Raw genomic sequence first — 24,854 nt, forward strand, 5'->3', positions numbered from 1 at the left:
TTTCTACTGCGGTCAGTGAGCTGCTGTTAGCTCAGCCGTGGTTCTAACATCACTCCTCTTTGTTTTTGTTCATAACTGTGTCTGATCTCCAGGAAAATAAAGGTAAAACATGATTACATTAATTGAAACTGTTGACAAAAATATGAAAGTGACTATTTCCATGTAATGTTATAAAATATGTTTGCCCAGAAATTAATTTTCTTACTTGGCCGCTCTTATTTTGAAAGCTGAAACTATGTGTCTCAATAGCTGCTCTGAACATTTTCACTGAAACAAATCATTCCTGTTTTTACAATTATCCCCTAAAATATCTCGTAGAAACGAGTACATATATCCCAGGAAGCGATTAAAATGTTTACGGGCCATGAAGCAAAGTGTGTCTTTGCTGTAGGTAGTAAATGTTGACAACATGAATTTCTATCAGTTTTGGTGCTGATCGCACCATAAACACGTGGAAATAACATCAGCCAAAATAGAACCTGTTAGAATAAAATCTGCTCAAATGAAAGGTTGATATTTTCAATAGAACCTCAAATACTGAAGGATTATTTACATTTGTATTTAGATTTGCTAACGATCTAAAACAAATCAAATACAGTCCAGCGGGACATTCATAAAATAAATATTGTACATTTTTGTGCTGAAATTGGTACCTTTTGTTATTTACTTCGAATTGTGTTAGACAGTGTACCAGATCAAGAATGGTTATTCTAACAAATAAAATGACTCAGTAAAAGCTGTTTATTTCTCTATAGAAACCTATGGGATTGTCCTCAGGAACCAACAGGATCTGCATGTCTGGAGGGTTAGGGTTAGGGTTAGGTCACTCAGTCCAGTTCTCTATATACGATCAACGTTTGACTCAGAGGTCCACTCACAGGTTCCGGTCGCTCCTCGAGCTGCTCTTCTGCAGAAAAGCCTTGAAGCTCGCTGCGGTGCTGTCTGCCTCTGAACTGTCTGCCTCCATCTTTCCACAGTCTGGTCAGACTTCTCTGTTTCCACGGGAGAAACAGGCGCCTCGGTTGCTACGGAAACGGTAACATGCCGCTGTTCGGTAGCGCGCAATCGCAGACCTGAGACCGGAAGTTAGAAACTCGTACCGGACCGGGGGAATTTTAACAGATTTTTTAAAAGTTCAGTATTTATTAAGACAGATGCTCAAAAACCAGAACACTCTTTATTGCAGCCCACAAATAGATTTGTTTATATTTTGATTAATTAAAATTCATGAAAAATGAGAAAAAGCAAGAAACATTTTCACCTTTAAGTTTTACGAAAACCCTTAGTGTATATATAATCATTAAAATTAATGAAAAATAAAAATGAGGAAAAGCAGGAAACATTTTCACCTTTGCTGTTAAGTTATACGAAAACCCTTAGTTTATATATATATATTTATGGGGGTGTTTGCAATGTAAACATAAAGTTCTGGGGGTAAAAAATTAAACCTATTTTTCATGATTTAACGACAAAATAACTATGACTTTGGCCTAAATAACAGTACGTTAAGCACCAAAATGCATAAATGCTGCTGAACGCTTATGTTATAGTAATTAATGCACTTTTTTCATATTTGAGTCAGTGAGACCAAAACTTAATCTTTTGTGAAAAATAGTTCCATATGTCATATGCTGACCTCAATTATGAATGTTTAGTCAGCATTCACACTACAGTGATTCTCCTGCTTCTTTCTGTACGTTTTCCAGCAGGTAAAAACTCAATCACACTTTCAGTGATTCATCAATCTTTGTATCAAAGCTCCTTCAGGACATTACTGCTTGTGTTTTTGGTATTCATGAACTTTATAGTTTTTGAAATATTGAGCAAAATATGCCCCATTGGAAATGAAAAAGTTTTCAAACTTCAAAATTAAGATGATCAACAAGCCTTTAAAGATATATCAAGGGCCATGTTTTAAAATATTTTAAAGTATTTTTATAATTTAGTTAACTGGGGATTTTTATGCTATCTTGGAGTTTAGCTAGTATGAATGAATGAAATGGTTTATTTCAAGCAATCAGGTAATTATACATGAAATAACATCACCTAGTAAATCACAAGTAGATCGCTTGAAAGGGAGTGGAAGGAAGTGAACTTATATAATCTCACCCCAACTCGACCATTTTCTCTACATGAATTATCAGTATTTAAGCAACGAGCTAGCTTTTTAGACTAATTTGACATCCACTGAGGTTTTTTGAGGTAATTTGGAGTTTAGTTCATATTTAGGCAACACACTAAATATTTTTGCAAAATTGACATGTATTACAGATTTTTAAGCATTTTTACTCCAAAATGCTAAGACATTTAGGTTAACTTCTGCGTTCTTTCATAGTTCTTTAACAAAATTTCCAGTCTTTTAGCAAATTTAACATTATGCAAACAGCTTTTGGATTTTCAACAAATCCCTTCAGCAATGAAAGTCAGTTGCGTCACAATTTTCAGCAAAAAACTTCAGCATCTACTTTCAGCAAAATGCATACACTAGCATTGTTGCTTTCCTAAAACAAAACAAAAAACACTTAAATTCATACATGTAAAAGCACACAAAAGAAATATTCATACAAACCACTGAGCAAACACACAGACAGACTCACACAAACTAAAACACTTTGAGTTTGATGACCATCCGGTTCAGAACCTCAGATCGGATCAAGACACAAAGTTCAGAACAAATCATCCAGGCTGTTTCAGCATGATTTTTATTAACTGATGAATTGATGCTGCCCAGGACACAGCATGCCGGGCTGGAATCCCTAGAGCTGGTTCAAACTGACCCAGACTGTAGTGAGGCAGGAGGGAGCCGAGTCAGAACTTCAGTCTGGATCAGTCTGCTGGTTCTCACATGTCACACAAGACATGCAGAAAGTCAATAGGATGGGGAGCTGGTCCGTCTAAGCCTGCAGCCGGACCAGCCCATCTGCGTACTGGAACTGGTCACTGTTTTCGTACTCCAGCATGTCCAGCGCCACCTCGCAGCTTTCCTTAACCACCTGCTCCTGGTCTCCACGGTAACGCTGCAGCACAGCCAGGCACTCGTCTCTCCCGATGGAGCCCAGGGCCTCGGCCGCCTCGTGTCGGACCATGGGGTTTTCGTCAGGATGCTGCAGCGCCTTGCTCAGGGCCGGGATGGCTGCCGGGTGCTGCATCTGGCCCAGGACGTAGCCGATCTCATGGCGGAAGAGAGCGCTGGAACACTGCAGGCCTGAACACAGAGGGGAGGAATCAGACTCCAAACGGGCTGTTGGACCAGAACCACGCTTTCTGATGGTTCTAGATTTGGGTCGTACCATCTGCCAGGGCCAGCACAGCTTCTTCAGAACCTAAGTTCCGCAGGGCAAACATGGCCCGGTACCGCTCAAAGAGCGGCAGGGCTTCGTCCAGTAGAGCGCGCCGCAGTTCTGGGACGCTCTTCCTCTGTGCGGGTGGAGCCGGGTCCACAGAGCAGTACGGGTTCCTGTCGGTGGCGCCGTCCTGCTGCTCCCCGCCACTCTGCAGCCACTTCAGCCGGCTGACGGCCAGCTGACATGTCTCTGCCACCTGCAGGGGGGAGAACCACCCAGACATCAGCATGTGATCCAAGCTGAATCACTTAAACCTGCCAAGCGTTCAATACTGACTCCTCCTACTGGAGAAGAGGAAGATGATGAAGCTGCAGGAAATGGAATCTCTCTCAAAGCCTGGTTCTGCTGAAGTCCAACTCACTGAAAGTCCATTTATTTCTTTATTTCTCTAAAGGTCTACTATAGGTCATCCCACTTCAGCACAAGTACAAAAAAAAAATTGAAAGAGCAAGTGAAAAATTATATTTTCAATTGTGTTTTTATTAGAGCTGGTAATGTTGACGTGTTAACACACGTGAATAATAGAACATAAATAACTTGTTAATGTGTATAGACAAAAACTGAGTTTCAGACCCTATAGGTTCCAAAGGGTTAAAAATGAATGCTCTAAATGTACAATTTTGCGTCTGATTTCATATGACTATTTGCAGATAATAATTGGCTGACAAATACTCTTAAAAAAAAAAAAAAGATTAATCGCGATTAATTTTCCCCAGATTTGCAATCGATTCGTTTTTTAATCGATTCCCGGCCCTAGTTTTTATTCTTCTTTGGAGAACCATCATTCTTTCCCTTACCTACCACTGTTGTTAACTAGAATGTAAACATGACTATTACTTCATGGTCTGATAAAATATATTTATAAAGCATAACCAAATGTGTGTGTTACCTTCTGGACAGCAAATAAACATTGTTGCAGGATAATGTGCTAAGTACTTTAATTCTAATAGAAAGTATAGTTTACACATAGTCAGACTTTTTACCAATATTCTGCTCAGTGTTTGAAACTCTGGAGGACAGATGCTCACAAAGCTTCTTAAGTTAGTGTAAGGTCAGTAATGTTGTAAACAAAATGAAGCTTAGCTTTCTATTTTAGAGACACCTCAACCAAAATTCCATAAACCTAAAAAAATGTAAACATGTAAACTCTAATTTTCTCTTCCTGAGCAAAGGTGAATTTACTTGTAGTGCGCCATCTGTGGGGAGACACCTGAACTACAGGGAAAATAAAACAATATGGGTAATCAAAATCATTTATTCCAGTTTGGCAGGCCAGGTTAAATAATTGAATGGGCTGCATATGGCCTCCAGGCTGTAGTTTGTCCACCTCTGCTCTAGGTGGTACGCATGATACGATTGTGATCATGTGAGCATTTCTGTTTTTGCAGACCGAGTAACACCTCCAGTGATAAACAAACCTGGTCAGTTTTAGCTCCAGAGACAGCAGAAACCCAAACACTACAGTGTTGAAGGTTGACCTCCTACCTCAATGACAGGGTCCTGACTGTACTCCTGTAGAAGGTCCAGAACCACAGGATCCCCGATCGCTCCAAGAGCTTCCCCTGCAATCGAGAAAACAGAATTTAGCTGAAACTAACCAATGCAGAGCCTTCATTACTGTGGAGACCTTAGATCATTTGTAGACAAAAAAGTATTTGTTCACCTACAACGATTTCTGTCTCACAAACCTGTAACTTGTTCTGTGAGAGGATCGTCTGTCCTCCACTCGTTACCTGTATTGACACCTTTTTGAGCTTGTTATCTAGATAAAGACACCTGTCCACAACCTCAGTCACACTCCAAACTCCACTATGACCAAGACCAAAGAGCTGTCTAAGGACACCAGAAACTAAATTGCTCCGGTCTTCTCACAGGTTTCCTCCCACATGTTCATTGGTATTCTAAATAATGACGGAAGGATTCTTCGTGAATCGGTAAAAAAACGATTCAAACGAGTCAATATGTTCATCGTTGCAGAAAATTTTTAAAAATTGGTTTGTCGTGGCCTGTGGCTAAATTTAGAAAAATGCAGAACTGACAACATTTCTTCATGCAGGGTCGCTTTGAGTGTGTGTGCCTGAGTGCGTGCGCGCAACTACAGTCTTTTTTTCTCTGCAAGCTGCGCGTAAGCTGTCATTTACGCTGAATGCGAGCGAGGTGGGGGTTTGCTCTGAGCGGGCGTGGAGCAGGCGTGGAGCGGTCCGTCACATGGAGCACAACATGAACCGAGTAGGATTATGTTGTGCTCATGTTGTGATCACAAAAGGATTTGTGATCAATTTCATATTATGTATAATTATTTATTTGTATTGAATCCTGTTTCTTACAGTAGTATGAAAACAGACAGTTTGTAAGGCGAAAAAAGAAAACATACTTGGCTTCAAAATATCTTTAATTCATTTTGTTGAGAAAAGAAATAATCAAAATTGTGACTTTAAAACTTTAAAATCGTCACGTCCCTAATTCTAAACTGTCTCTGGGATTGCATGCGAGTGTGTGGCCCTGCAACAGCATGGTGACCTGCCCTGTAGTTGGGATAGGCTCCAGCAACCTCTTGACACCAAAAGAGTTCAGCAGGTTCTGATCAACCGCACATTTCTCCAACCTTCAGGTCCATAAACACTGACTACACACCTGACGGACATTGCGGTTCTGGGAGTGAAGGCGGGTTACCTGCTTCATGCCGGACCATAGGCTCCTGCTGGGCGTCACGGAGGACGGCTGTCAGAACAGGGATGGCCTGCCGGTCCTGCATCTGACCCAGGCAGTACGCCAACTCGTGCTTCAGTAGGGCGGAGTCGTCGCTGAACGCCTTTCCGATCCATTCGATGGCTTCAGCACCTGCCACACAGAGAGGGGCACAATGGGTCGGTCTGCAGCAGCTCATGAGTCAGGAAAAGTTCTGGAGGCATCAGAGCCTGGTCTCCTCTAGCCAAACGCTTCCACATATTTCTGAGTAGTGATGGTGGAACTCAGAGGTTCTGATCTAGAGCCAGACTGGACTCTACCCTCCAGAACCTGGTTTATGCATAATAGATCTGACCGTCACATCACAGTTCTGACCGAACCCTTGTTTGGGTCAGGTTCCGAAAGGACCTCAGAGTTAAAGATGAATGGCAGTGGGACTTCATGGGTTCTGTTTCCAGCTGAGAACATCTGGAAATAAATGTTCTGGAGAACCAGCAGTGTGTGTGAGGTTCTTTACCTCCCAGGTTCTTCAGGGTGAACAGGGCTCTGAAGCGCTGGGTCAGGACCTGTCCCGGGTCCACCAGAACCTGCCCCACAGCCGCCACCTGCTCCACACCAGCCATGCTGCGGACAGACATGAAGACGTGTGTGGGTCAGTCAGCTGGTACCGCCGAACCTGACAGACTCCTGACACTTCCGCATGGTCTAACAAACTGAACTGAATCTGAGTCCTCCTGCATAGTAGGACAAGTACACACACTGAGCAGTTCAAGAGCCTGCCCCGGTTCGGTCCACATGCTGTGGAACCGTTCAGACATGAGCCTTGACGGCACGAGAGCCTACCAGCTGATGCCACGTCACAGTCGAGCTTCTGGAGCGCAAACCCACCAACTCGGTACCGGTACCGACACAAACCAGTCCGGATTATTAAGTTTACAGAAAGTTCTTGAGTTCGTGGCCGTCAGCACAGGCCAGCACGCGCCGGGACCGGGACTGGCTCCTTCTGGGCTGCCTCCTGTTTGCGCTGGCGCCCTCTATAGACCTGGAGGACCGGGAATTCATTTGTGACAGATGGAAATTTAGAGAAAACTTGCTTAGTAAATAAATAAAAAAATATTTTGTTCAGTAAACGAAATATTTCCTGTAAATTGTTCTTCAAGAAATGAATAGAAAGGTTGTGGCTTGTTGAATAAAAGATACTACAGTAATTTAAAGGGCTCTGTGACTGGTAAGATGGGTGGAGGAAGGTTTCAGATGTCTGACAAACGAATTAAAGGAAATGTGTAGAAGATTGTTGTGAGAGTATCCATTAGAGTACATGAGTCAAAGTCAGGGCCCAGGGGCCGGATCTGGCCCTCCGGGTAATTCTATCCGGCCCTTCAGATCATTTTATTTTATTGTTATTAATGGCCCGATGTTATCTTGAACTTATTTCCAACTTGTATAATTTTGACAAAATGTTTTTTATGGAAATAAAATATTAAAAGTTATTTAAGATTTAAGTTGATTTATTCTTGAATAATATTCCTGCGTTGTTATAATTATGTTAAAAAGTTACAGTTTCAAAGTTTTAAAACTTGGCATTCTGATAGCTTTTTGGACTGTTTTGGCGCTTACTTAGATTTTTTTTAGGCTGTTTTGGAGTTAGGCAAACTTGCTGATTTGGCTAATTTAAGCTTTTTATTTTAGTTTTTAGGCTCTTTTAATATTTACATGCTAGCTGTTTTGGCTAATTTGGGCTTTTTTCAGTTTTTAGGCTATTTTGAAGTTTAGCAAATGTTTTACTCTCCATAAAAATATATTTTGTCAAAATTATACAAGAAATAAGCGCAAGATAACATTGGGTCATTAAAATAAATAAAATAAAATTATCTGGAGGGCCGGATCTGGCCCTTGGGCCTTAACTTTGACACTTGGGGACTAGACATTTTAGGAACAGTGTTTTTTTTTTTTTTTTTTTACTGTCCCTAAAGGATCTTTGGCTTAATAATACTTTTTACTATGCAAATGAGACATAGGTCTCATAAATGTGTTTATCTAACAGTCTGGTTAGAGTACGGTAGATTTTTAAACATTTAAGATATAATAATATGCTAAAAGGTTTTGCCATTGCACTATTGTACTACTTCAGGTATTTACGGGTATTTTACTGACCGACCTACTACTACATGTGTATGAAATCGCTCTCTAAAGCAGGAATCTGAATTAGTCCTCCATTGTTTCGCCTCCCCCGCGGCAGGGGGCGCTGTGGGATCTGCTGATGCATCTGAGGGGAACTTCCGGTGTGCTGCGGCGACTACGCGCCTCCTGTTTTTTAACATTTCTTGAAACTTTTGGCGTAAAAGGGGCGTTTGTGACCCAAATCAGCCCGGTCCGCCTCAACTCAGCCCGCCATGGACATCCCGAACCCGCCTGAAGGTGAGTTCCAGATCAGGTCTGATCAGGACCTCTAGCTATCCTTACTGAGCGCGCGGCTGTGTTTTGACGTTGATGAAACTAGCAACAAAGAACCTTTTAGAACCGAACCTCTGGATTCTATTTTATTTATTCCCATGTACAGCCCAGTAGCATAGGTTCTTCTCGTTTTTGTATTCGAGCTGCTGACGGAACCAGATGAAACTGGCCTGTCTGGGCCGTCGTTGTAGTAAAACGTAAAACCTCTACAGTGGTCATATTTGAGCTTTACGAAACCAATTAAAAGCAGTAACGTGATTCTGAACCGACACCAACACAAGTGAAGCAGAACCTTAGAGATCCGTGGAGAATCGGGTCAAAACAAAGCTGTTTATGGTCCTGCTGAAACGCCACGTTTTGGGGGAATCTTTCAGAACCTGCTCAATAGCCTCGGAATGGGTCTGGGTTTTATGAGAAAACACACGAACCCTTGTTCTGTGGTTCTGAGGTCGATTGTGGTCACAAGTAATAGGGCCTGAGATTTCTACTGTGGTCCAAAAAGGGCTCTGTCAGTTTACACCTTCATTCATTCACTTTTAGTTCTAACTTGAGAGAAAGTTTGGATCTATAAAGTTAGTTATGTTTACATCTGGAAAGCTGATTTTAGGAAAACTCATCATTGAAAAAAAAGGAAAAACAACCTCACATTTATTGTTGCTGTATAGTCAGACTGATTTCTGTTGAATTTCTCGTCTCGTTTGTCCTTTCTAAAGCTGCATCGATGATGTTATCAGTTTGACACTAGGGCAGCCATGATTAGTCGACTAATCGACTACTAATTGACTGTTAAAATAGTCAAAGAACTCATATAATAGTCGATTAGTCGTTACTTTAAATTATATGGAGTCGGAGGAGTGTAGTAAAGTTGAACGTTATAATAGCATTCTGCTAGCTTTTTTGGACTGTTTTGGCATTTATTACGGTTTTTTAAGGCTATTTTGGAGTTTAGCTAATATTTCAGCTGCATGCTAGCTGTTTTGACTAAAACTTTTCTGGGTTTTCCAAGCTCATTTGGCAATTAACTCATATTTTAGCTGGCTATCATCTTCAGCATTTTTAGCCATTCATTTCAGCATCTTCAGCTATTAGCACTAGGATCTTCAGCGGCCAAATTCAGCTTACAGCATTATTGCAGGTAATGCTATACATCTAGTTTTTCGTTAGTTTAAAGCTAGTGATGGTTAAGATGTGTGCTTTACATCCAGTTTGCCCGCAACTTGAGTAGTCGACTAATTGGAAAAAAGAATCTGTGATTAGTCGACTATTAAAATAATCGTTAGTGGCAGCACTATTTGACACCTGTGGAGAATGGGATGGTGCTCCTCCGTTCTGTCCTCCTTGCTCATATGCCTCTGTCCTCTTTGCAGATCAAGAGCTGAGGAATGTCATCGACAAGCTGGCCCAGTTTGTGGCCCGAAACGGGCCAGAGTTTGAAAAGATGACCATGGAGAAGCAGAAGGACAACCCCAAGTTCTCCTTTCTGTTCGGGGGCGACTTCTTCAGCTACTACAAGTGCAAGCTGACCCTGGAGCAGCAGCAGCGTACGTACCGTCCCAGCATGCAGTCTGCCTCCTCACTTCAATGTGTGGCTGAAGCCATTGTGATAGTGCTGCAGCTGCACTCTGGTGTCTCCATGTCTGAGGCAGTGAGGTGGGGGGTTAGCTCAGCCCCCAGTTTGTCCCCGGTGGAGAAATTGAGCCTTAAATTGCGTTTTTAATAAAGGTTTAGTGATAATAATGGAGATTTGGGATGAGAACACCTCAGTTACTATGACTGTAGGATACACGTTAATAGCTTTAACTAGAATGTTCACAGATGAAATCATGTGACTTTGTTTGTTTTGCCTTTTAAATTAGAAATTATTCCCTTAAGTATTTCATTAAACAGCTAAATGTCTCCAAACAACCATCCAGTCATATTTGAAGGGTTTATCCACCTGAAAGAGAAAGTCATGATGTTGCAAAAAACACATTTACTTCAGAAAACATAGATTACTATACTGTTAAAATGCGAAAATCTTCCTGCTATGACATCTACATGGCCTTGTAAGGTGCTTACTCAGCTGCTGGGATCTATGTGAGTTAAACTCCCTGCTCAAGGACTCTTGAACAGTGATTGGTGGGGAGAGTTGGAACCATCAGCATGAATAAGATGGAGAAAACAAGTCTGTTATCTTGGGTTCCAACGAAATAAAGTCAATGCAGTTGCCATTTTTCTGCAGTACAGACAACGTTGGTGAACTGTGATTGGTCCGAGAATGTGTCAATCAAACGCTTTGAGCATTGGAGGTGGGGCCAGCGGGAACCACATGCTCTTTTTGAGGCATCTAATTGGCTAGTATTGGTCTCTGTCGCTTTCTAGAACATAGTTTCTGCAGAGCGGCAGGACTTCTTTAGGAATTCACAACTTAGTGGTAGGCAGGGAAGTAAGCCTCAGCTGATATCCCATCAGCCCTTTGTTTACACTCTCCCATTAGCTTCCCGCCCCTCACAACTCCAAGCTAACATTAGCGAGCAACAAAACTTTGGAGCAATATTGGAGCTATGCAGCTGTACAGTTTTGAGGAGTTGCTTCGCTGTTGTGAAACATTAATGTGCTGAGTGGTGAGAATTGGAGAGAACAGAAGAAAGCTGCTGGGTGGATCTGCATGGACCTCTAAGGAGGCTCTGCACCAAAAACCTGCATGCTTGCATGGACTTCTGTGAGCCATGTGATCCACTGAAATGCATTAAAGTCTGTTTTCTCCACTCAGATCCTTCCATCCAAGAAGGGGAGGAATGTAAATCAGAAGGTATTTATCTGGAGCAGGTCTCTGGGTCTGGTTAGACTCGTTTTGCAGAACCTCATGTATGCTTGGAGGCGTTTGGGTCTGCTGTCAGCTGCATCCTCATCTTCATGTGGTCCTCTGCTTTAGCATTTCTCCCATTTCTGCAGAAATGATGCCTTTTTGCCCCATCATGACTCACTCAGCAGGAGCGCTTGATTGTGTTTGGGTCAGAATCATGCACATGCATGTTCACGTGGACTGACAGCTGAGGAGGCATTTGTTCATGTGGGTCACATGCAGCCTCTTCCTCAAGATTGAGTCTTCATGGTCATCGTACAGTTGTACGTTGGCTCAGAAAAAAGGGGGTAATAGTTCTCCCCTCTGTGTAAAAACCACAAATAAATATCCACCTAAATGCCCATGTCAAAACACGATTCATACTTTGTGAAAATATAAAACAGCATTGCATGAAAATTGCCCATGGGATAAATTATTGCACATTTCAGATATTGGAGTTTACTCCAGAGTGTAGCTACTCCTCTCTGTGGTCCCCAGCTTACACTCACCGACTGTATAAGAGAACTGGACTGAGTGTGTGTGATATCATCCATAGAAAATGGATTACTTCCACTCCAGCTAAGTTAAGCCAATTCAGTCGCCACTTGCTAGATCAGGGGTCGGCAAGCTTTAATACTAAAAGTGCATTTGGTCTCGTTTTCTACTGATCCAAACCTAGAAGGAGCCGTATAGTCTTACTTTAGCCTTTAAGAAATTTGGATTTGCATTCATGACCTTCTTTTTTTGATAAAAATATGAATAATGCATATTTTTTGGTACAAACAAAAGCAAAAAATAAAAAGAACCTATCATCTCTCAAAAATTATTTATCTTTTCTTTTTACATTTAACAGAAGCTCAAATAATTTATCAACTCATAAAAGATCAAACTTTTTACCAAAGTTTTACTTTGCATATAAAATCTGTTCATTTTGGAGGTAGAGTTGATCAAACAAGACGTCTTCAGGTCAACAGGATGTAAAAACCTACATAGTTTATCATCTATGTGAACCTCAGACATCAGTTTATAAATTTAACTAATCTAAATTAAATAAATGATAATTAAGTAATCCTTACTTTAAAGAATTGCTATTTTATTTTTGTTTATTTTTTTGTTCTTTCTCCTCTTTGTCCTCAGCAGTCTTCCACTGCTGGGTTTAGTTATTTTAGTTTGGATCTTGGTAGTCTTAGTTTCTAGCTTTGTTTATTTGTTTTCTTTAGGTAGTTTTGGTTAGACAGACATTATCAGGAGCTGCTGACTCTGACGGTCGACATGTCTGGATCAGCAGTCTCCATGACTTATTTTATGTTGGGAGCCACCATGGAGAGATAAAAGAGACACATGTGGATCTGGAGCTGCAGGTTGCAGAATTCTGGTCTAGAGATACAAACGTCACGTTGCCATGTTGAAGTCTTGGTTTATCAGTAAGCAGTCATTGGTCCAGCTCAGGCAAAGCCACTGTTTCTATGGCAACCACTCTCACCAATCAGGAGTGAGCTTGTTGGAAGGCCACACCCCTGCAACTTGAAAGTGGCCTCGAAAGAACCAAACACTTCTTGTTCAACGTGACATCACGCACTTTTATTGAGGCATCTGATTGGTCAGTTTATAATTTGTCTACAAAGAAAATATATATAAAAAAATAAAATAAGGATGATCAAGAATGTGTAATATATATATATATAAGATCAAAAATTGTTATTCTGACAAATTGAATAACTGAGGAAAACTGTTTATTTCTCTATAGTAGTCTATGGGATTTTGGCTTCTTGGAGCCAGCATGTACTTCCTGTTTGGAACATAAGGGGGGCGGTGGTCACTCGATCCAGTTCTCTTATACAGTCAATGGTTAGAACCCACCCACCTTCATCTGCATCAGTTGGCTGGAGGTTCTAAAGTTCTGTTCCCACCAGCGGCTGCAGTTTAAGTTCCAACCCGGGTCATGTTGTTGATTTATGCATCAGCTGTGATATCACAACAAGGTGACCACCTGTTCTGGACATTAGCATCTCCCTTCATTTTGACTAATCACTGACTGGTTCTGCTCACATTTCTGTATCAGACCTGGACCGGGCAAAACCGAGCTGCACTTGGAACTGTGCATGTCTTCAGGTTCATTGGCAGATTGCTATCCGGCTGCCATGTCTGTCATCATGTGGGCGGGGCAGCTGTAAACAAAGACCCCACCCACCCAGTTAGGTGTGCAGTCACCTTCAAAGATCTTTAGCACCTCAGCTGCTGTCTTCTGTCTGTTCTGTCTTTAGATGCCTTCAACCCCGGCGCCAAAGATGTGGTTGACCTCCCCCCTCCACCACTGCAAATGATGGCTCCGCCTCCGATTGCTCCCCCTGCTGCACCCTCCATTGAGGAGCTCATCCAACAGAGCCTGTGGAACCTGCAGCACCAGGAGCAGCACCTGCACACGCTCAGACAGGTATGGTCAGATTTTTTTTATTTTTTTTAGTCCAGACTCTTGGAGCTGGTGGGGAGGGATTATCAGAACCTTGTTCTGAGTCTGATAAGACCATCTTATGTAAGAACAGCTCTTCAGGAGTTGTTCTCATGTCCGTGTAGAAGATGGAGGATATCCAGCTGATGCTCCTGGTTTTTTTGTTTTCGTGTAGGAGCAGATGTCTGCTGCCATCGCTCTGGCCATGGAGCAGCAGAACCAGAAACTGCTGGTGGAAACTCAACTCGACATTACAGAGTTAGACAACCTGCTGCAGCCCATCATCGACACCTGCACCAAGGATGCCATCTCGGTAAGGCAGAGCTCTGGAAGTGTATTTCGGCCTGCGGGAACCTCGTCTCACCCTTCCGTTTGTCTTTTTCAGGCTGGGAAGAACTGGATGTTCAACAACGCTAAGACTCCACAGCACTGCGAGCTGATGGCATCACACCTCCGCAACCGCATCACTGCAGATAGCGCACACTTTGAGCTCCGCCTACACCTGATCTACCTGACCAATGATGTGCTTCACCACTGGTAAGTCATTCAGTTGGATGGGGACTGGTCTGCCATGATGGTCAGCATCTCCTGACCCACAAACAGACTCAGTTCTGCCGTGATGGACGTGTTGCTGAAGAGGACTGGTGTAAATGTCGTCTACAGCCAGCGGAAGCAGCAGAAGGATCTGTTGGCGGCGTTGCAGAAAGTTGTGGTTCCCATCTACTGCACCAGCTTCCTGGCTGTGGAGGAGGAGAAGCAACAAAAGATCACCAGAGTAAGCAGAAGCTCTCAGTCTAGTTTGGTCTCTTCATTGTGTCTCTTTCTTCTTCCAGAACATATAGTTCTGTATTTTCTGCACTATAGGATGCACTGGATTATAAAGCACACTGTCAATGAATGGTCTATTTTTGAACTTGTATCATATATAAGGACTTATCTAGACCAGACAGAAGAGTCAGATAAGTCCGTCAGACAGACTAGTAATTGCATTCATAGAGCTCTAGAACTTGTTTGTAACACGCTGCACGTTAGTCGCATTACAGTATTAGTATTCACAATAGCTGTAACTCACAATCTTCTTTGCAACTCATATTAAACAGATTGACATTTTAATAGAGCACCACGTACTTCTTAAAACATCAAACTTCAACATCTTTAAAAAACAGAATTCATTCATTGGTAAGGCTATTTTGTGCCAAAGAACCAATCCTCTTTAACCTCTTCAGACCTGGCGTTTACATGCGTGGTCATCACGTTTTGGGTTACATTATCACAGTAGTTCATTCTGCTTAACTGTGGGACCCTGTCAAAGAGAAATAAAGATGCCAGATCAAACAAGAGCTTGAGTCTTTAAGGTTTGATTCAATTTGTGATTTAATTAAAAAGGGTCTGAATATTGTCTGTAAAATAAATTAGGAATATAGATTAACCAAGCACAATCATCTGCTTTAGAGTTAGTTTGGAGGGAAATACTGTTTCCTTTTCTGGGAATCTCTAGCAGAAGGAACCAAAAAGGTCAAAGAATCCTGCATTTTGGGAAAATCTATTATTTAATCTACTTTTTTTGAGGATAACCATTCTTGGTCTGATAAATTTTTTTTTAAAGATTTTAAGCCTCTGAGTTTTAAACCTGCATTGTTGTTTGAATTGTATTGTTAGTGATTCTGGGATCCTGGCAGAACCTTGAAAGATCTGCAGGCGTTCAGATAATCTGTGACTTTTTATGTGGATTGAGGCTTCACTCTGACTCTCACCTCTGTGGCTCTCCAGCTGTTGCAATTGTGGGAGAAAAATGGCTACTTCGATGAGGAGACCATTCAGCAGCTCCAGAATCCAGCTTTGGGTCTTGGACAGTACCAGGTCAGTGGAGCCGCTTTGTTTTCGTGTGACTTAACAGTTCATAAAAATAGAGTTATGACAATAAATATCAAAGTTTCTGTTTAGATAATGTTCATCATTGAGACACTTTTAACTGTGAAAAAAAGAATCCAGAAAATCACATTCTTTGATATTTAAAGAATTTATTTGCTGAATATTGTGGAATGTAAGTTTTTGATCACCTTAACCCTTCTGCTCTCCTTAGCTTGTTTACATTAAAAGTGGGGTCATCTGGACCCCACAAGACAGTGCGCTGAACTTTTTTTTATCACCGTGGTGCAGTGGTAGGGCGGTCGACTCCTGATCGGAAGCGAGCGGGTTCGACTCCCGTCTTGCCCACTAATTTGTCCAAGTGTCCTTCGGCAAGAACCCCAATTGAACCCCAAATTGCCTCTGGCAAAAGGTTGGCGCCAGTGTTCGGCAGCGGAGCCACCACCAGTGTGTGAATGTGTGTGTGAATGGGTGAATGGGTCTGTGACTGTGAAGCGCTTTGGGCCCTCGAAGGAGGGTAGAAAGCGCTATACAAGTATACACCATTTACCATTAATTTTTGATTTTCACTGATGTCCATGGCAGACATAAAATCCAGTCCCCCTTTGTCCACATTTGTCATGGAAGGAATCACACATCAATATGCGGTTGGAGTCATCTGGACCCCAAAAGAGAGCGGAGGGGTTAATAGTAGGTCAGAGGTCAAATGTTTCCTGTTAGTCTTCACTGGGTTTGCACTCACTGAAGGTGCTGTCTTGGTCCATTCCTCCTTGCAGATCTCCTTTAGAGCAGAGATAGAGACAGTTTCTGGAAAATAGAATTTCAACTCCCTCCAAAGATTTTCTATTCTATTTTCTATCAGTTCTGGTATCGCCTGTCCGTCCTGGGATAGGATCTCTCCTTCATGTGGGAATCCCTAAGGTTTCTTCTTTTTTCCTGACTCAGGTTTTTTAGGAGTTTTTCCTTACCGGGAGGGAGGGTCTAAGGGCAGGGATAACCAGTTTATGTAGTCTGTTTAGTTTTTAACTATTGTTCACATTTTGAAGCCCAATGAGGCAAATTTCTTTGTGATTTTGGGCTATATAAATAAAATTGAATTGAATTGAATTGGATTTAGATCTGCTTTAACCCCTTCTATTCCTTTAAAATATTTTTGATAAAATCCCTCTTTTGTTGCCATGGCGATGTGTGATCCAGACGTATTTCATCCGGATGTTCTCACTGATGGAAGGGGGCTTTTGTCCAAAATCTAATCACACATGTTTCCATTCATCCATTCCCCTATACAGATCAGTCATCCTGATACCTTTTCAGAATAACAGCCCCATAGCATGATGCTTCCACCACCATGGATCCGGATGTTCTCTAGCAACATTCAGTTGATATTTTTTACCTATTTATTTTATTTAAATCCTACAATGGGATTTTTGGAAATCTCCTTTCATCTTTTTCACTCGGAGAGTTTACAGATTTAATATGTTTTTGCCCCACTGTAGATATTGTCAAATCATGTTAGGTGAAGGTGAATTAGGTTGAGATAAATAAAAAAGAAAGATCAGGTTAAATTGATCTAGCTTGAATCAGGTTAAGGTGGAAGAGGATCTGGTAACTATGGTAACCAGGCTGCGACCTAACTCTGCTTTTCTGCCTCCAGGCATCTCTGATCACAGAGTATGCAGCCGTGGTGCAGCCCATCCAGCTGGCCTTCCAGCAGCAGATCCAGACCCTAAAGTCCCAGCACGAAGAGTTTGTTTCCAGCTTGAAGCAGCAGCCTCCACCTTCGGCTGTTGGTCAACTGGCTGCTCCGGCTGAATCCGAGAAACCTCCCCCCATGACCCCTCATGATGGTGAGACTCCGCTCACACAAGCTTTTGCTGCATTCTGGGATCTTCTTAGGTGGTGCTTGATGGTTTTCTGGAGCAGTGTTGCTGACCATCCTGTTAACCTCTTTCTCCTGAGCGTACCTCTGCATGACGTGCTCCTCAAAGACCTGGAGATGTTCTGAATGAGGCATCAGAGGAGGGGCTCTAACTTCAGAATGACATGGAGATAAGAGGATGGTTGAAGCAGCTCTTCAGCGAGTCTATGTGCTCATTGAGAGGGAAAGATAATGTGTCAAAGAAAACTTCAGAATTAAGGAAAGTGGGATGTTTGGAAATTTTCAGCACTCAACTACCTGTTGGCTGATGATGGAGAAACCAGACCTCAGTTGTAATGAGGAAATGTTTTCTGCTACTGTGGGACATATGAAAGAAAGTTAAAGATATCTGCATTCATTCATTACGACGTCTTGCTGCAGATTTTCTGGAACAATGTTCTTCCTTCAGATTTACAGCTCTGAGCTCTTGATTGAAATATAACAGATTACATACCGATAGAGAATGCCAGTGCTCATGGGATCATATCAATAACTTAGTAAGGGGTGTAAGAAATGAATACATCTAACCACAAATGTCATGGCAGTCATGTCCATTTTTTGATGTTTCTCTAAATCAGGAGTGTCAAACTAAACCGCACAAGGGGCCAAAATCCAAAACACACCTTAGGTCACGGGTCAAACAGGAGAAACATTTATTGATACTCTAAAACTAAATTTTTAAAACTTTAAAACTGTAACTTTTTACCATAATTATGAACTAGATGTATAGCATCACCTGTGATAATGCTAGTGTGAATGCTGTAAGATGAATTTGGCTGCTGAGGATGCTAGTGCTGGTAGCTGAAGATGCTGAAGCTGATAACCAGCTAAAATATTAGCTAAATGCCTAAAAAATGGGGAAAAAATGTAGGTTAGTCAAAACAGCTAGCCTGTAACTCAGAAAATAACTAAACTTCAAAATAGCCTAAAAAATGGGGAAAAAAATGCCTAAATTAGCCAAAACAGTAGCACATAAATATGAGCATTACTCCAAAACGGCCTAAAAAAATCTTAGTAAAAGACATTAGACATAGCTTTATTAATCCCTTTGGGACTCACCCTGGGGGAAATTCAAGCCAAAATAGTAAAAAAAAACTAGCAGAATGACAATTTTTAAAACTTTATAACTGTTACTTTTTTACATAATTATAAATAATAAGAAGGCAGGAATATTATTCCAGAATAAATCAACTTAAACCTTAAATAACTTTCAATATTTTACTCTCCATAAAAGTATATTTTGTCTAAATTATACAAGTTAGAAATGAGTTCAAGATAACATTTTTCTATTAATAACAATAAAATAAAATGATCTGCAGGGCCGGATAGAATTACCCAGAGGGCCGGATCCGGCCCCCGGGCCTTGACTTTGACACATGATGTCTAATAGATCTTGTAATCCTTCCATGCTGTCTTCAGGAGAAGGAAAGCCTCCGATGTCTGGTCCTCCTCCGGGAGACTTTGATCCACCAAGACCTCAGGACTCCAGCAGCTCTGCAGGACCTTCAGACATCCCACCCAACAAGCCCGGCTGGTTTGATCCACAGCACATCGGACCGTGGAACCCCAACCAGCCGGTACGAAGTCCAGCAGGCCCACTCTGGTCATTTTAAAAGTCCACCTTTGATCCTCAACTTTTGATTTATTGGAGTTTTCTTTGTTATATAAAGTTAAAGTGAAAACTGTTGCAGATTAATTCTATGACAGATTGGAAATGTATTTTTAGGAGTTTCACTGAACATTTAGAGCACATCATAACTCTGAAACATGTCTGCAGTGGACTTGAGTCTGTACTGGTTCTTTTAGGCCTCGTTTCCACTGTTCCAGTCCAGTATTTTGAGCATTTCCATTAAGCTGGTCTAAGTCATGAAGTACTGCAGGGCTCTGTGCTTGGTCCAACATTGTTTTGTCCGAACATGCTCATTCTATGTGGTATTGTGAGGCAGGACGGCAACATTTCTATTGTTAAGACTCAGTTTTATTTATTTTTAACCTGAAGATGCTTCCAGATTCCAGAGATTTAAAGGGATAAATGATCTCTCATTTTCTTTCCTTTCTTTTTGTTGTTCTTGGATCTAGGTTTTTCTAATGATGGAGAACCTTTGTAACGAAAATTAAGCTTAAAATGTTAATTATTTATTTGAATATTTCTTTATTTAAATTGTGGTGAATCAGATTAAATAAATGTAGTTTGAAAAAGCTATTGGGTTTGTCGATGGAACTACAATGACAACAGTCTTCCTGCTCTTCTCCATTCTGATCATCCACCCGCAGACAAATGGATCCATGAACGTCTTTGTTTTCCTCGTCTGAGCTGAAATCTGGATCAGAACTGTACAGCTGGATAGAAATGATATTGCTGCCATTTTTGTTGCACTGCTAATATTAGGTTGGAGGTGTGAGGGGCTGTAAGCTAGTCAGGGGAGCATGTAAAACAGATGGATGACGAGAAGTAAGGGTGGCCTTACACTGTCGCCCACAACTCAGAGGTGAATTTCTGATGAACTTCTGCTGCTCTGCAGAGACTAGAAACCGGCAGGTTTTTGATTCTGGCTAAAAACATCATTAAAAAAACTGCGAACACTTTGACAATGGACCAAAAGATGATTTTGCTTTTAACCCCTTGACTTTGCTTAATGCTTTCCTTTTTTTTCAGCCCCCATTTGACCCAAACCAGCCTCCCCCTCCTTGCCCCCCCTGGAACAGTCACGACAGCATGTGGAACGACCAGAGAGACCCTGGGAACTGGGGTGGTGGTCCCCCCAGAGAAGGAGGTCCCTGGAGTGGCCCGGCGGGGTCAGACCCAGGCCCTCCGGGCTGGAACTCCTTTGAGCAGCAGCCCCCATGGGGAAACCAGCCGGAGCAGCCCCCCTGGGGTCAAAGGGAGCCCCCGTTTCCACCACGCATGCAGGCATGAGATATTCAATGATGATGGTGGGGGGGGCATGTAGAGTGTACTTTCTCTTGATCTCTTTGTTGTCTTTTACAGAGACCCCCCCATTTCAGAGGACCTTTTCCTCCACACCAGCAGCCCCCACCCTTCAACCAACCCCCTCCACCACCCCATGGTTTTGGGCGCTTCCCCCCTCGGTTCATGCAGGAGGACTTTCCCCCCAGACACCACTTTGAGAGGCCGTACACCCCCCACCGCTTCGACTACGCTCAGGGCGACTATCCTGGAGGTGAGACCCCACCCCCTTTACAGCAGCGCCCCTTATGTGTGCCGGCACCCTCAACAGACAATTCTGTTTGACAGAGATGCCGGGACCCCCTCCTCCCCCCCACCACCCCAACCCGAGACTCCCACCACCAGGCATGGCAGCCGATCATCCTCCCTGGGGGGGGGCCCAGCATCCAGAGTTTGGCCCAACCCAGCACGGCTTCAATGGCCACTCGCCACATGTGCGCCACCGGCAGCCCCCGGTCCAGGACGACCCCAGCCTCGTGCCCAACGTACCGTACTTCGACCTGCCGGCGGGGCTCATGGCCCCACTGGTCAAAGTAAGTCTGAGTTCTGGGGGTCCACAGACATGCAGTCGGGCTGTTTGAGGTTTTGTCTGTCCATCCTCAGATCTGCTCGTCTCTCTCACATCACAGGTCAGCAAACGTTTGACGGGGTTAAAACACTGAAGTGTTGGCTTCAGAGCCACCCGGCAGGCAGGTTCAAACTGATTAAGGCTTTCAGTTGGTTTTTCATGTTACTCAAACACCCAGATGTTTGCTTTGTGAACCTGTAGAGGGCGCTGCATGTTGCAGTTACTGGCTTAGGTTCAGAGACGGAGTGCATCAGCGTTCAGGTCAGAGCAGACACATTTAGTGTGTTTAAGATAACTTGCGCCTTGCCTGCATCGCCAGTGCGACCAGGCGGCTGCAGGCTTGAGTTGTGGTTGTAGACTTAACCTGGTGGGTGAAAACCCGTGATGATTGTTTAAACACCATGTTTTGAATCTTGTGATATAATCTCATTTTGACAACATTAATTTGTTAGTCAAATTTAAAGCAACTGTTGAAGACGAACCCCAGATTTCTATGAGCAGTAGAGTCCAGTGTGGAGGTGTCTCCAGCAACAAAGCTGACCGTTTTTGTTTCGCTTAAGTAAAGAGAATTCTGGCTTATCCACTGCTGTGCCCCTGACAGCTGGAGGACTCCGACTACAAACCTCTGGACCCCAAAGACATCCGCCTCCCACCCCCCATGCCTCCTAGTGAGCGCCTGCTGGCGGCCGTGGAGGCTTTCTACAGCCCTCCTTCCCACGATCGGCCCAGGAACAGGTACCCCTCCTGCTGATGGACTGAGCAGAACCGCCATGCAGGCCAGCTCACCTCTGTGCTTTGTTCCAGTGAGGGATGGGAGCAGAACGGACTCTACGAGTTCTTCAGAGCCAAGATGAGGGCCCGGAGGAAGAAGGAGCAAGAGAAGAGGAACAGGTGAGCCCTCCCTCACCTTTAGGGAGATCAGGAGAGATGTCTCTGCACTACTAACCCTTTGACTCCGCCCTCAGCGCCCGTGGAGGCAGCCGCTCCAGGAGTCGCTCTCGCAGCAGAGGAAGGTCTTCATCTCGCTCCAGTTCTCGGTCCTCCAAATCCTCCAGGTCCAGATCCCGATCTTCTCGCTCCCGTAGCCGCTCGCGCTCCTACTCGCGGTCCAGGTGTGTGCACACTCTTGGAACGGTCACATGATGCAAACGAAATAATTAGGGCTGGGTATTGATGATGATTTCCAGAAACTATTTGATTCACAAGAGCCTGAATCGATTCGATTCCAATTTTTCTTCAATTCAATTTTGAGTTTACACATTTGTTGAGAAATATATTAATAATCTACTATATGTTTTGAATATATTCATATTAATGATCCAGATCACATTCTGTAAATGTATCAGTGAAATAATGAGATTGTTGATATCATCCAGTGTTACATGGATTCTCTAAAGGAGAAGTTCTAACTAAAATGTTCAGATCATTAACATTGGAAACATTGTTCTGCTTCTCCTGGAGGACGTTTCAGTTTGGAAGTTTTAGGTGGCGATTGAGCTATAGCATTACAACTTATTCCAGAAGAAGAAGAAAGTGTAAAACTGTGTTTTAGATCACAAGTGGTTACTTTAAAAATATTTCCTTAAAAGAGTTTGGAAAATTCATAGAAAGATGTTCATTTAGTCAGCAATGGATGTTTAGGTCGACCGAGCGTTAGCATTAGCTGTCTTATGGGAAATTCCATTAAACGTTAGCATCAAGCTAGCGGACTTATCTTTATGTGCTAAATCGATTTCTATTTTTTATGAATCGATTATTAAACTATTAAGCTTGAATCAATTAAAATTGATTAATTGATTTCCTTAACCCAGGCTTAGCAATAACACTGATTAGAGCTGCTGCTCTGTGGACTCTGCAGGTCCAGGAGTCGATCCAGATCCTCTCAGAGTCGCTCCAGGTCCAGGTCTCGCTCACGCTCACCATCTAAGCGGCGCCGTGGCCACACGTCCCGCAGCTCCTCACCTTCGTAAGTTTCCCGTCAAAATGTTTCCTTCAGCGTGCGTTTCTCCCAAAAACACGAACGTTTACCGTCCCACACAGGTCTGCGGCGCTGCTGGCCACGCCCTCCTCCAAACCGCCTCCAGACGCCCGCCTGGGAGAGGAGAACAAGGGTCATCAGCTGCTCATGAAGATGGGTCAGTCAGGCTGTCAGTGGCAGGCTCCAGGTGTGGTCCGGTCTGGTTCTGACACTGCTGCTCTCTGCAGGCTGGAGCGGCTCTGGTGGACTGGGGGCCAAGGAGCAGGGCATCCAGGACCCCATCAAAGGGGGGGACATCAGAGACAAATGGGATCAGTACAAAGGGGTGGGGGTGTCACTCGATGACCCCTATGACAACTATCGCAGGACCAAAAGCTACAACTTTGTGGCCCGCATGAAGGCGCGAGAAGAAGGTATGAGCGGCACAGCGTCCCTCACTGATCCTCTTGATTACAATTCCTCTCTTTTCTGTCTGATGCAGTCAATCGGGAACCGCAGGAGCCCCTTCAGGCTGAATGATGTCATCCAGCAGCATCATGTGACCCACCTCTTCCCCCACACACATAGATGTTCCCCGCACGTTCAGACAGACCCGGTATTGCACAGGAACGGCAGGAGCCGGATGAAGCCACGGCTCGGCTCACGAGACTGAGAAGAGGATCCATCCGTTCACTGCTGCCTCCGTCTTCAGATGGTTTTGCTTTCGTCTGGTGTTGAATTTTGAGTGTAGATTCAGTTTCTCCTCTGGATCTTGTGTTTTTTACCATTTATTACTGCCGTCTCACCGTGGCACGTGTGGGCCGTGCCTCCATGTGTTAGTTATGTTGACTGTAGGTAAAACGAGGCTGTAAATGAGATTTTCTCCTGAAGGTCAATAAACATGATCGACTCACAGATGAAGTGTTACCTCAATTCATTTCAGGTTAATTGTAAAGGGTTAGGTCGTCTCACACAGTAATCCCTCGTTTATCACACGAGTTACATTCTGAAAATAAACTGCAATGGACAAAATCTAAAAGGTAGATGTATTTTTTTTTTTGTTTGTTTGTTTACAAATATAAATGTTTTAAGGCTGTAAAACTGCTCACTGCACACTTTAGATCAGGAGTGTCAAACTCAATCACAAGGGGCCAAATCCAAAACACACCTTAGATCTCGGACCGAACAGGATAAACATTTACTAAACACTCTAATACTACATTGTTAAACTTTAAAACTGTAACTTTTTAACATAATTATGAACTAGATATATATCATTACCCGTGATAATGATAGTGTGAATGCTGTAAGATGAATTTGGCTGCAGAAGAAGCTCAAGAAGTTGATAGCTGAAATCACTGAAGTTGATAGCTGAAAACGCTGGAGCTGATAGCCAGCTAAAATATTAGCTAAATACAAAATTGGCCTAAAATAAAAGTAGGTTTGTCAAAACAGATAACGTACCTGAAAAAATAGCTATACTTTAAAAAAGCCTAAAAACTGAAAAAAGCCTAAATTAGCTAGTATGTAGCTGAAATATTAGCTAAACTCCAAAATAGTGTTTGTAAATGTCCGATTTAGCAAAGGACAGCTACTTAAGGGGAGAACTGCTTCACCTCCTTCAGTTATGCTCCCTGTGACCTCCTCACCCTTCCACTTCAGTTCTTCTCATTTACACTCGGTTACTCCGTCTTGCTGCTGGTGACCTTCAGTCCTCTAGTTTCTAGAGCAAACCTAGATTATATGTCAAAGTCGAGGCCCGGGGGCCGGATCCGGCCCTCCAGATCATTTTAATTTATTGTTATTAATGGCCCG

The 24,854-nt window shown here is 42.9% G+C and overlaps 3 protein-coding genes across 4 annotated transcripts in view; 1 reads left to right on the forward strand and 2 right to left on the reverse strand.

Annotated features, from left to right (window-relative positions):
• Positions 1–1,018, reverse strand: part of rsph4a (radial spoke head component 4A) — a 13,533-nt gene extending 12,515 nt beyond the window's left edge. The window contains exon 1 of the mRNA XM_024258871.1: positions 879–1,018. Coding sequence (XP_024114639.1) covers positions 879–967 — 89 coding nt within the window. The 5' untranslated portion in view covers positions 968–1,018. The remainder of the gene's footprint in view (positions 1–878) is intronic.
• Positions 915–23,956, forward strand: LOC112136889 (calcium homeostasis endoplasmic reticulum protein). Of its 2 annotated transcripts, XM_024258868.2 has the most exons (21): positions 915–1,036; positions 8,272–8,450; positions 9,854–10,027; positions 11,239–11,277; positions 13,575–13,744; positions 13,935–14,072; positions 14,145–14,296; positions 14,423–14,534; positions 15,530–15,619; positions 17,283–17,475; positions 18,966–19,123; positions 20,203–20,457; positions 20,536–20,728; positions 20,803–21,047; positions 21,684–21,817; positions 21,887–21,973; positions 22,048–22,194; positions 22,941–23,048; positions 23,123–23,217; positions 23,288–23,473; positions 23,542–23,956. In XM_024258868.2, the coding sequence occupies exons 2-21, from the start codon at positions 8,426–8,428 to the stop codon at positions 23,577–23,579; spliced, it is 2,739 nt and encodes a 912-aa protein (XP_024114636.1). In that variant the 5' UTR covers positions 915–1,036; positions 8,272–8,425; the 3' UTR covers positions 23,580–23,956. The 2 variants fall into 2 exon arrangements, with proteins under 2 accessions (XP_024114636.1, XP_024114638.1); XM_024258870.2 differs by lacking the exons at positions 915–1,036; positions 11,239–11,277 and having other exon boundaries at positions 8,310–8,450.
• Positions 2,682–7,065, reverse strand: dohh (deoxyhypusine hydroxylase/monooxygenase). Its single transcript, XM_024258873.2, has 6 exons — positions 6,876–7,065; positions 6,550–6,656; positions 6,018–6,185; positions 4,830–4,906; positions 3,291–3,540; positions 2,682–3,205 (listed from the first exon to the last, which is right to left on the reverse strand). The coding sequence occupies exons 2-6, from the start codon at positions 6,653–6,655 to the stop codon at positions 2,895–2,897; spliced, it is 912 nt and encodes a 303-aa protein (XP_024114641.1). The 5' UTR covers position 6,656; positions 6,876–7,065; the 3' UTR covers positions 2,682–2,894.
• Positions 23,957–24,854: the final 898 nt, after the last annotated feature.

Source organism: Oryzias melastigma, linkage group LG4 (genome assembly GCF_002922805.2).
Source record: "Oryzias melastigma strain HK-1 linkage group LG4, ASM292280v2, whole genome shotgun sequence".
In the NCBI taxonomy this organism is placed as follows: Eukaryota; Metazoa; Chordata; class Actinopteri; order Beloniformes; family Adrianichthyidae; genus Oryzias; species Oryzias melastigma.

Coding starts and splice junctions, on each gene's coding strand:
- LOC112136889 (XM_024258868.2), top strand. CDS start 8,426: ATGGACATCCCGAACCCGCCTGAAG. Junction 14,535..15,529: donor AGCAACAAAAGATCACCAGA/GTAAGCAGAAGC, acceptor GTGGCTCTCCAG/CTGTTGCAATTGTGGGAGAA. Junction 20,729..20,802: donor TCAGGGCGACTATCCTGGAG/GTGAGACCCCAC, acceptor TCTGTTTGACAG/AGATGCCGGGACCCCCTCCT.
- dohh (XM_024258873.2), bottom strand. CDS start 6,655: ATGGCTGGTGTGGAGCAGGTGGCGGCTGTGGGGCAGGTTCTGGTGGAC. Junction 6,186..6,549: donor CACCCTGAAGAACCTGGGAG/GTAAAGAACCTC, acceptor TCTGTGTGGCAG/GTGCTGAAGCCATCGAATGG. Junction 3,541..4,829: donor GTCAGGACCCTGTCATTGAG/GTAGGAGGTCAA, acceptor TCCCCCCTGCAG/GTGGCAGAGACATGTCAGCT.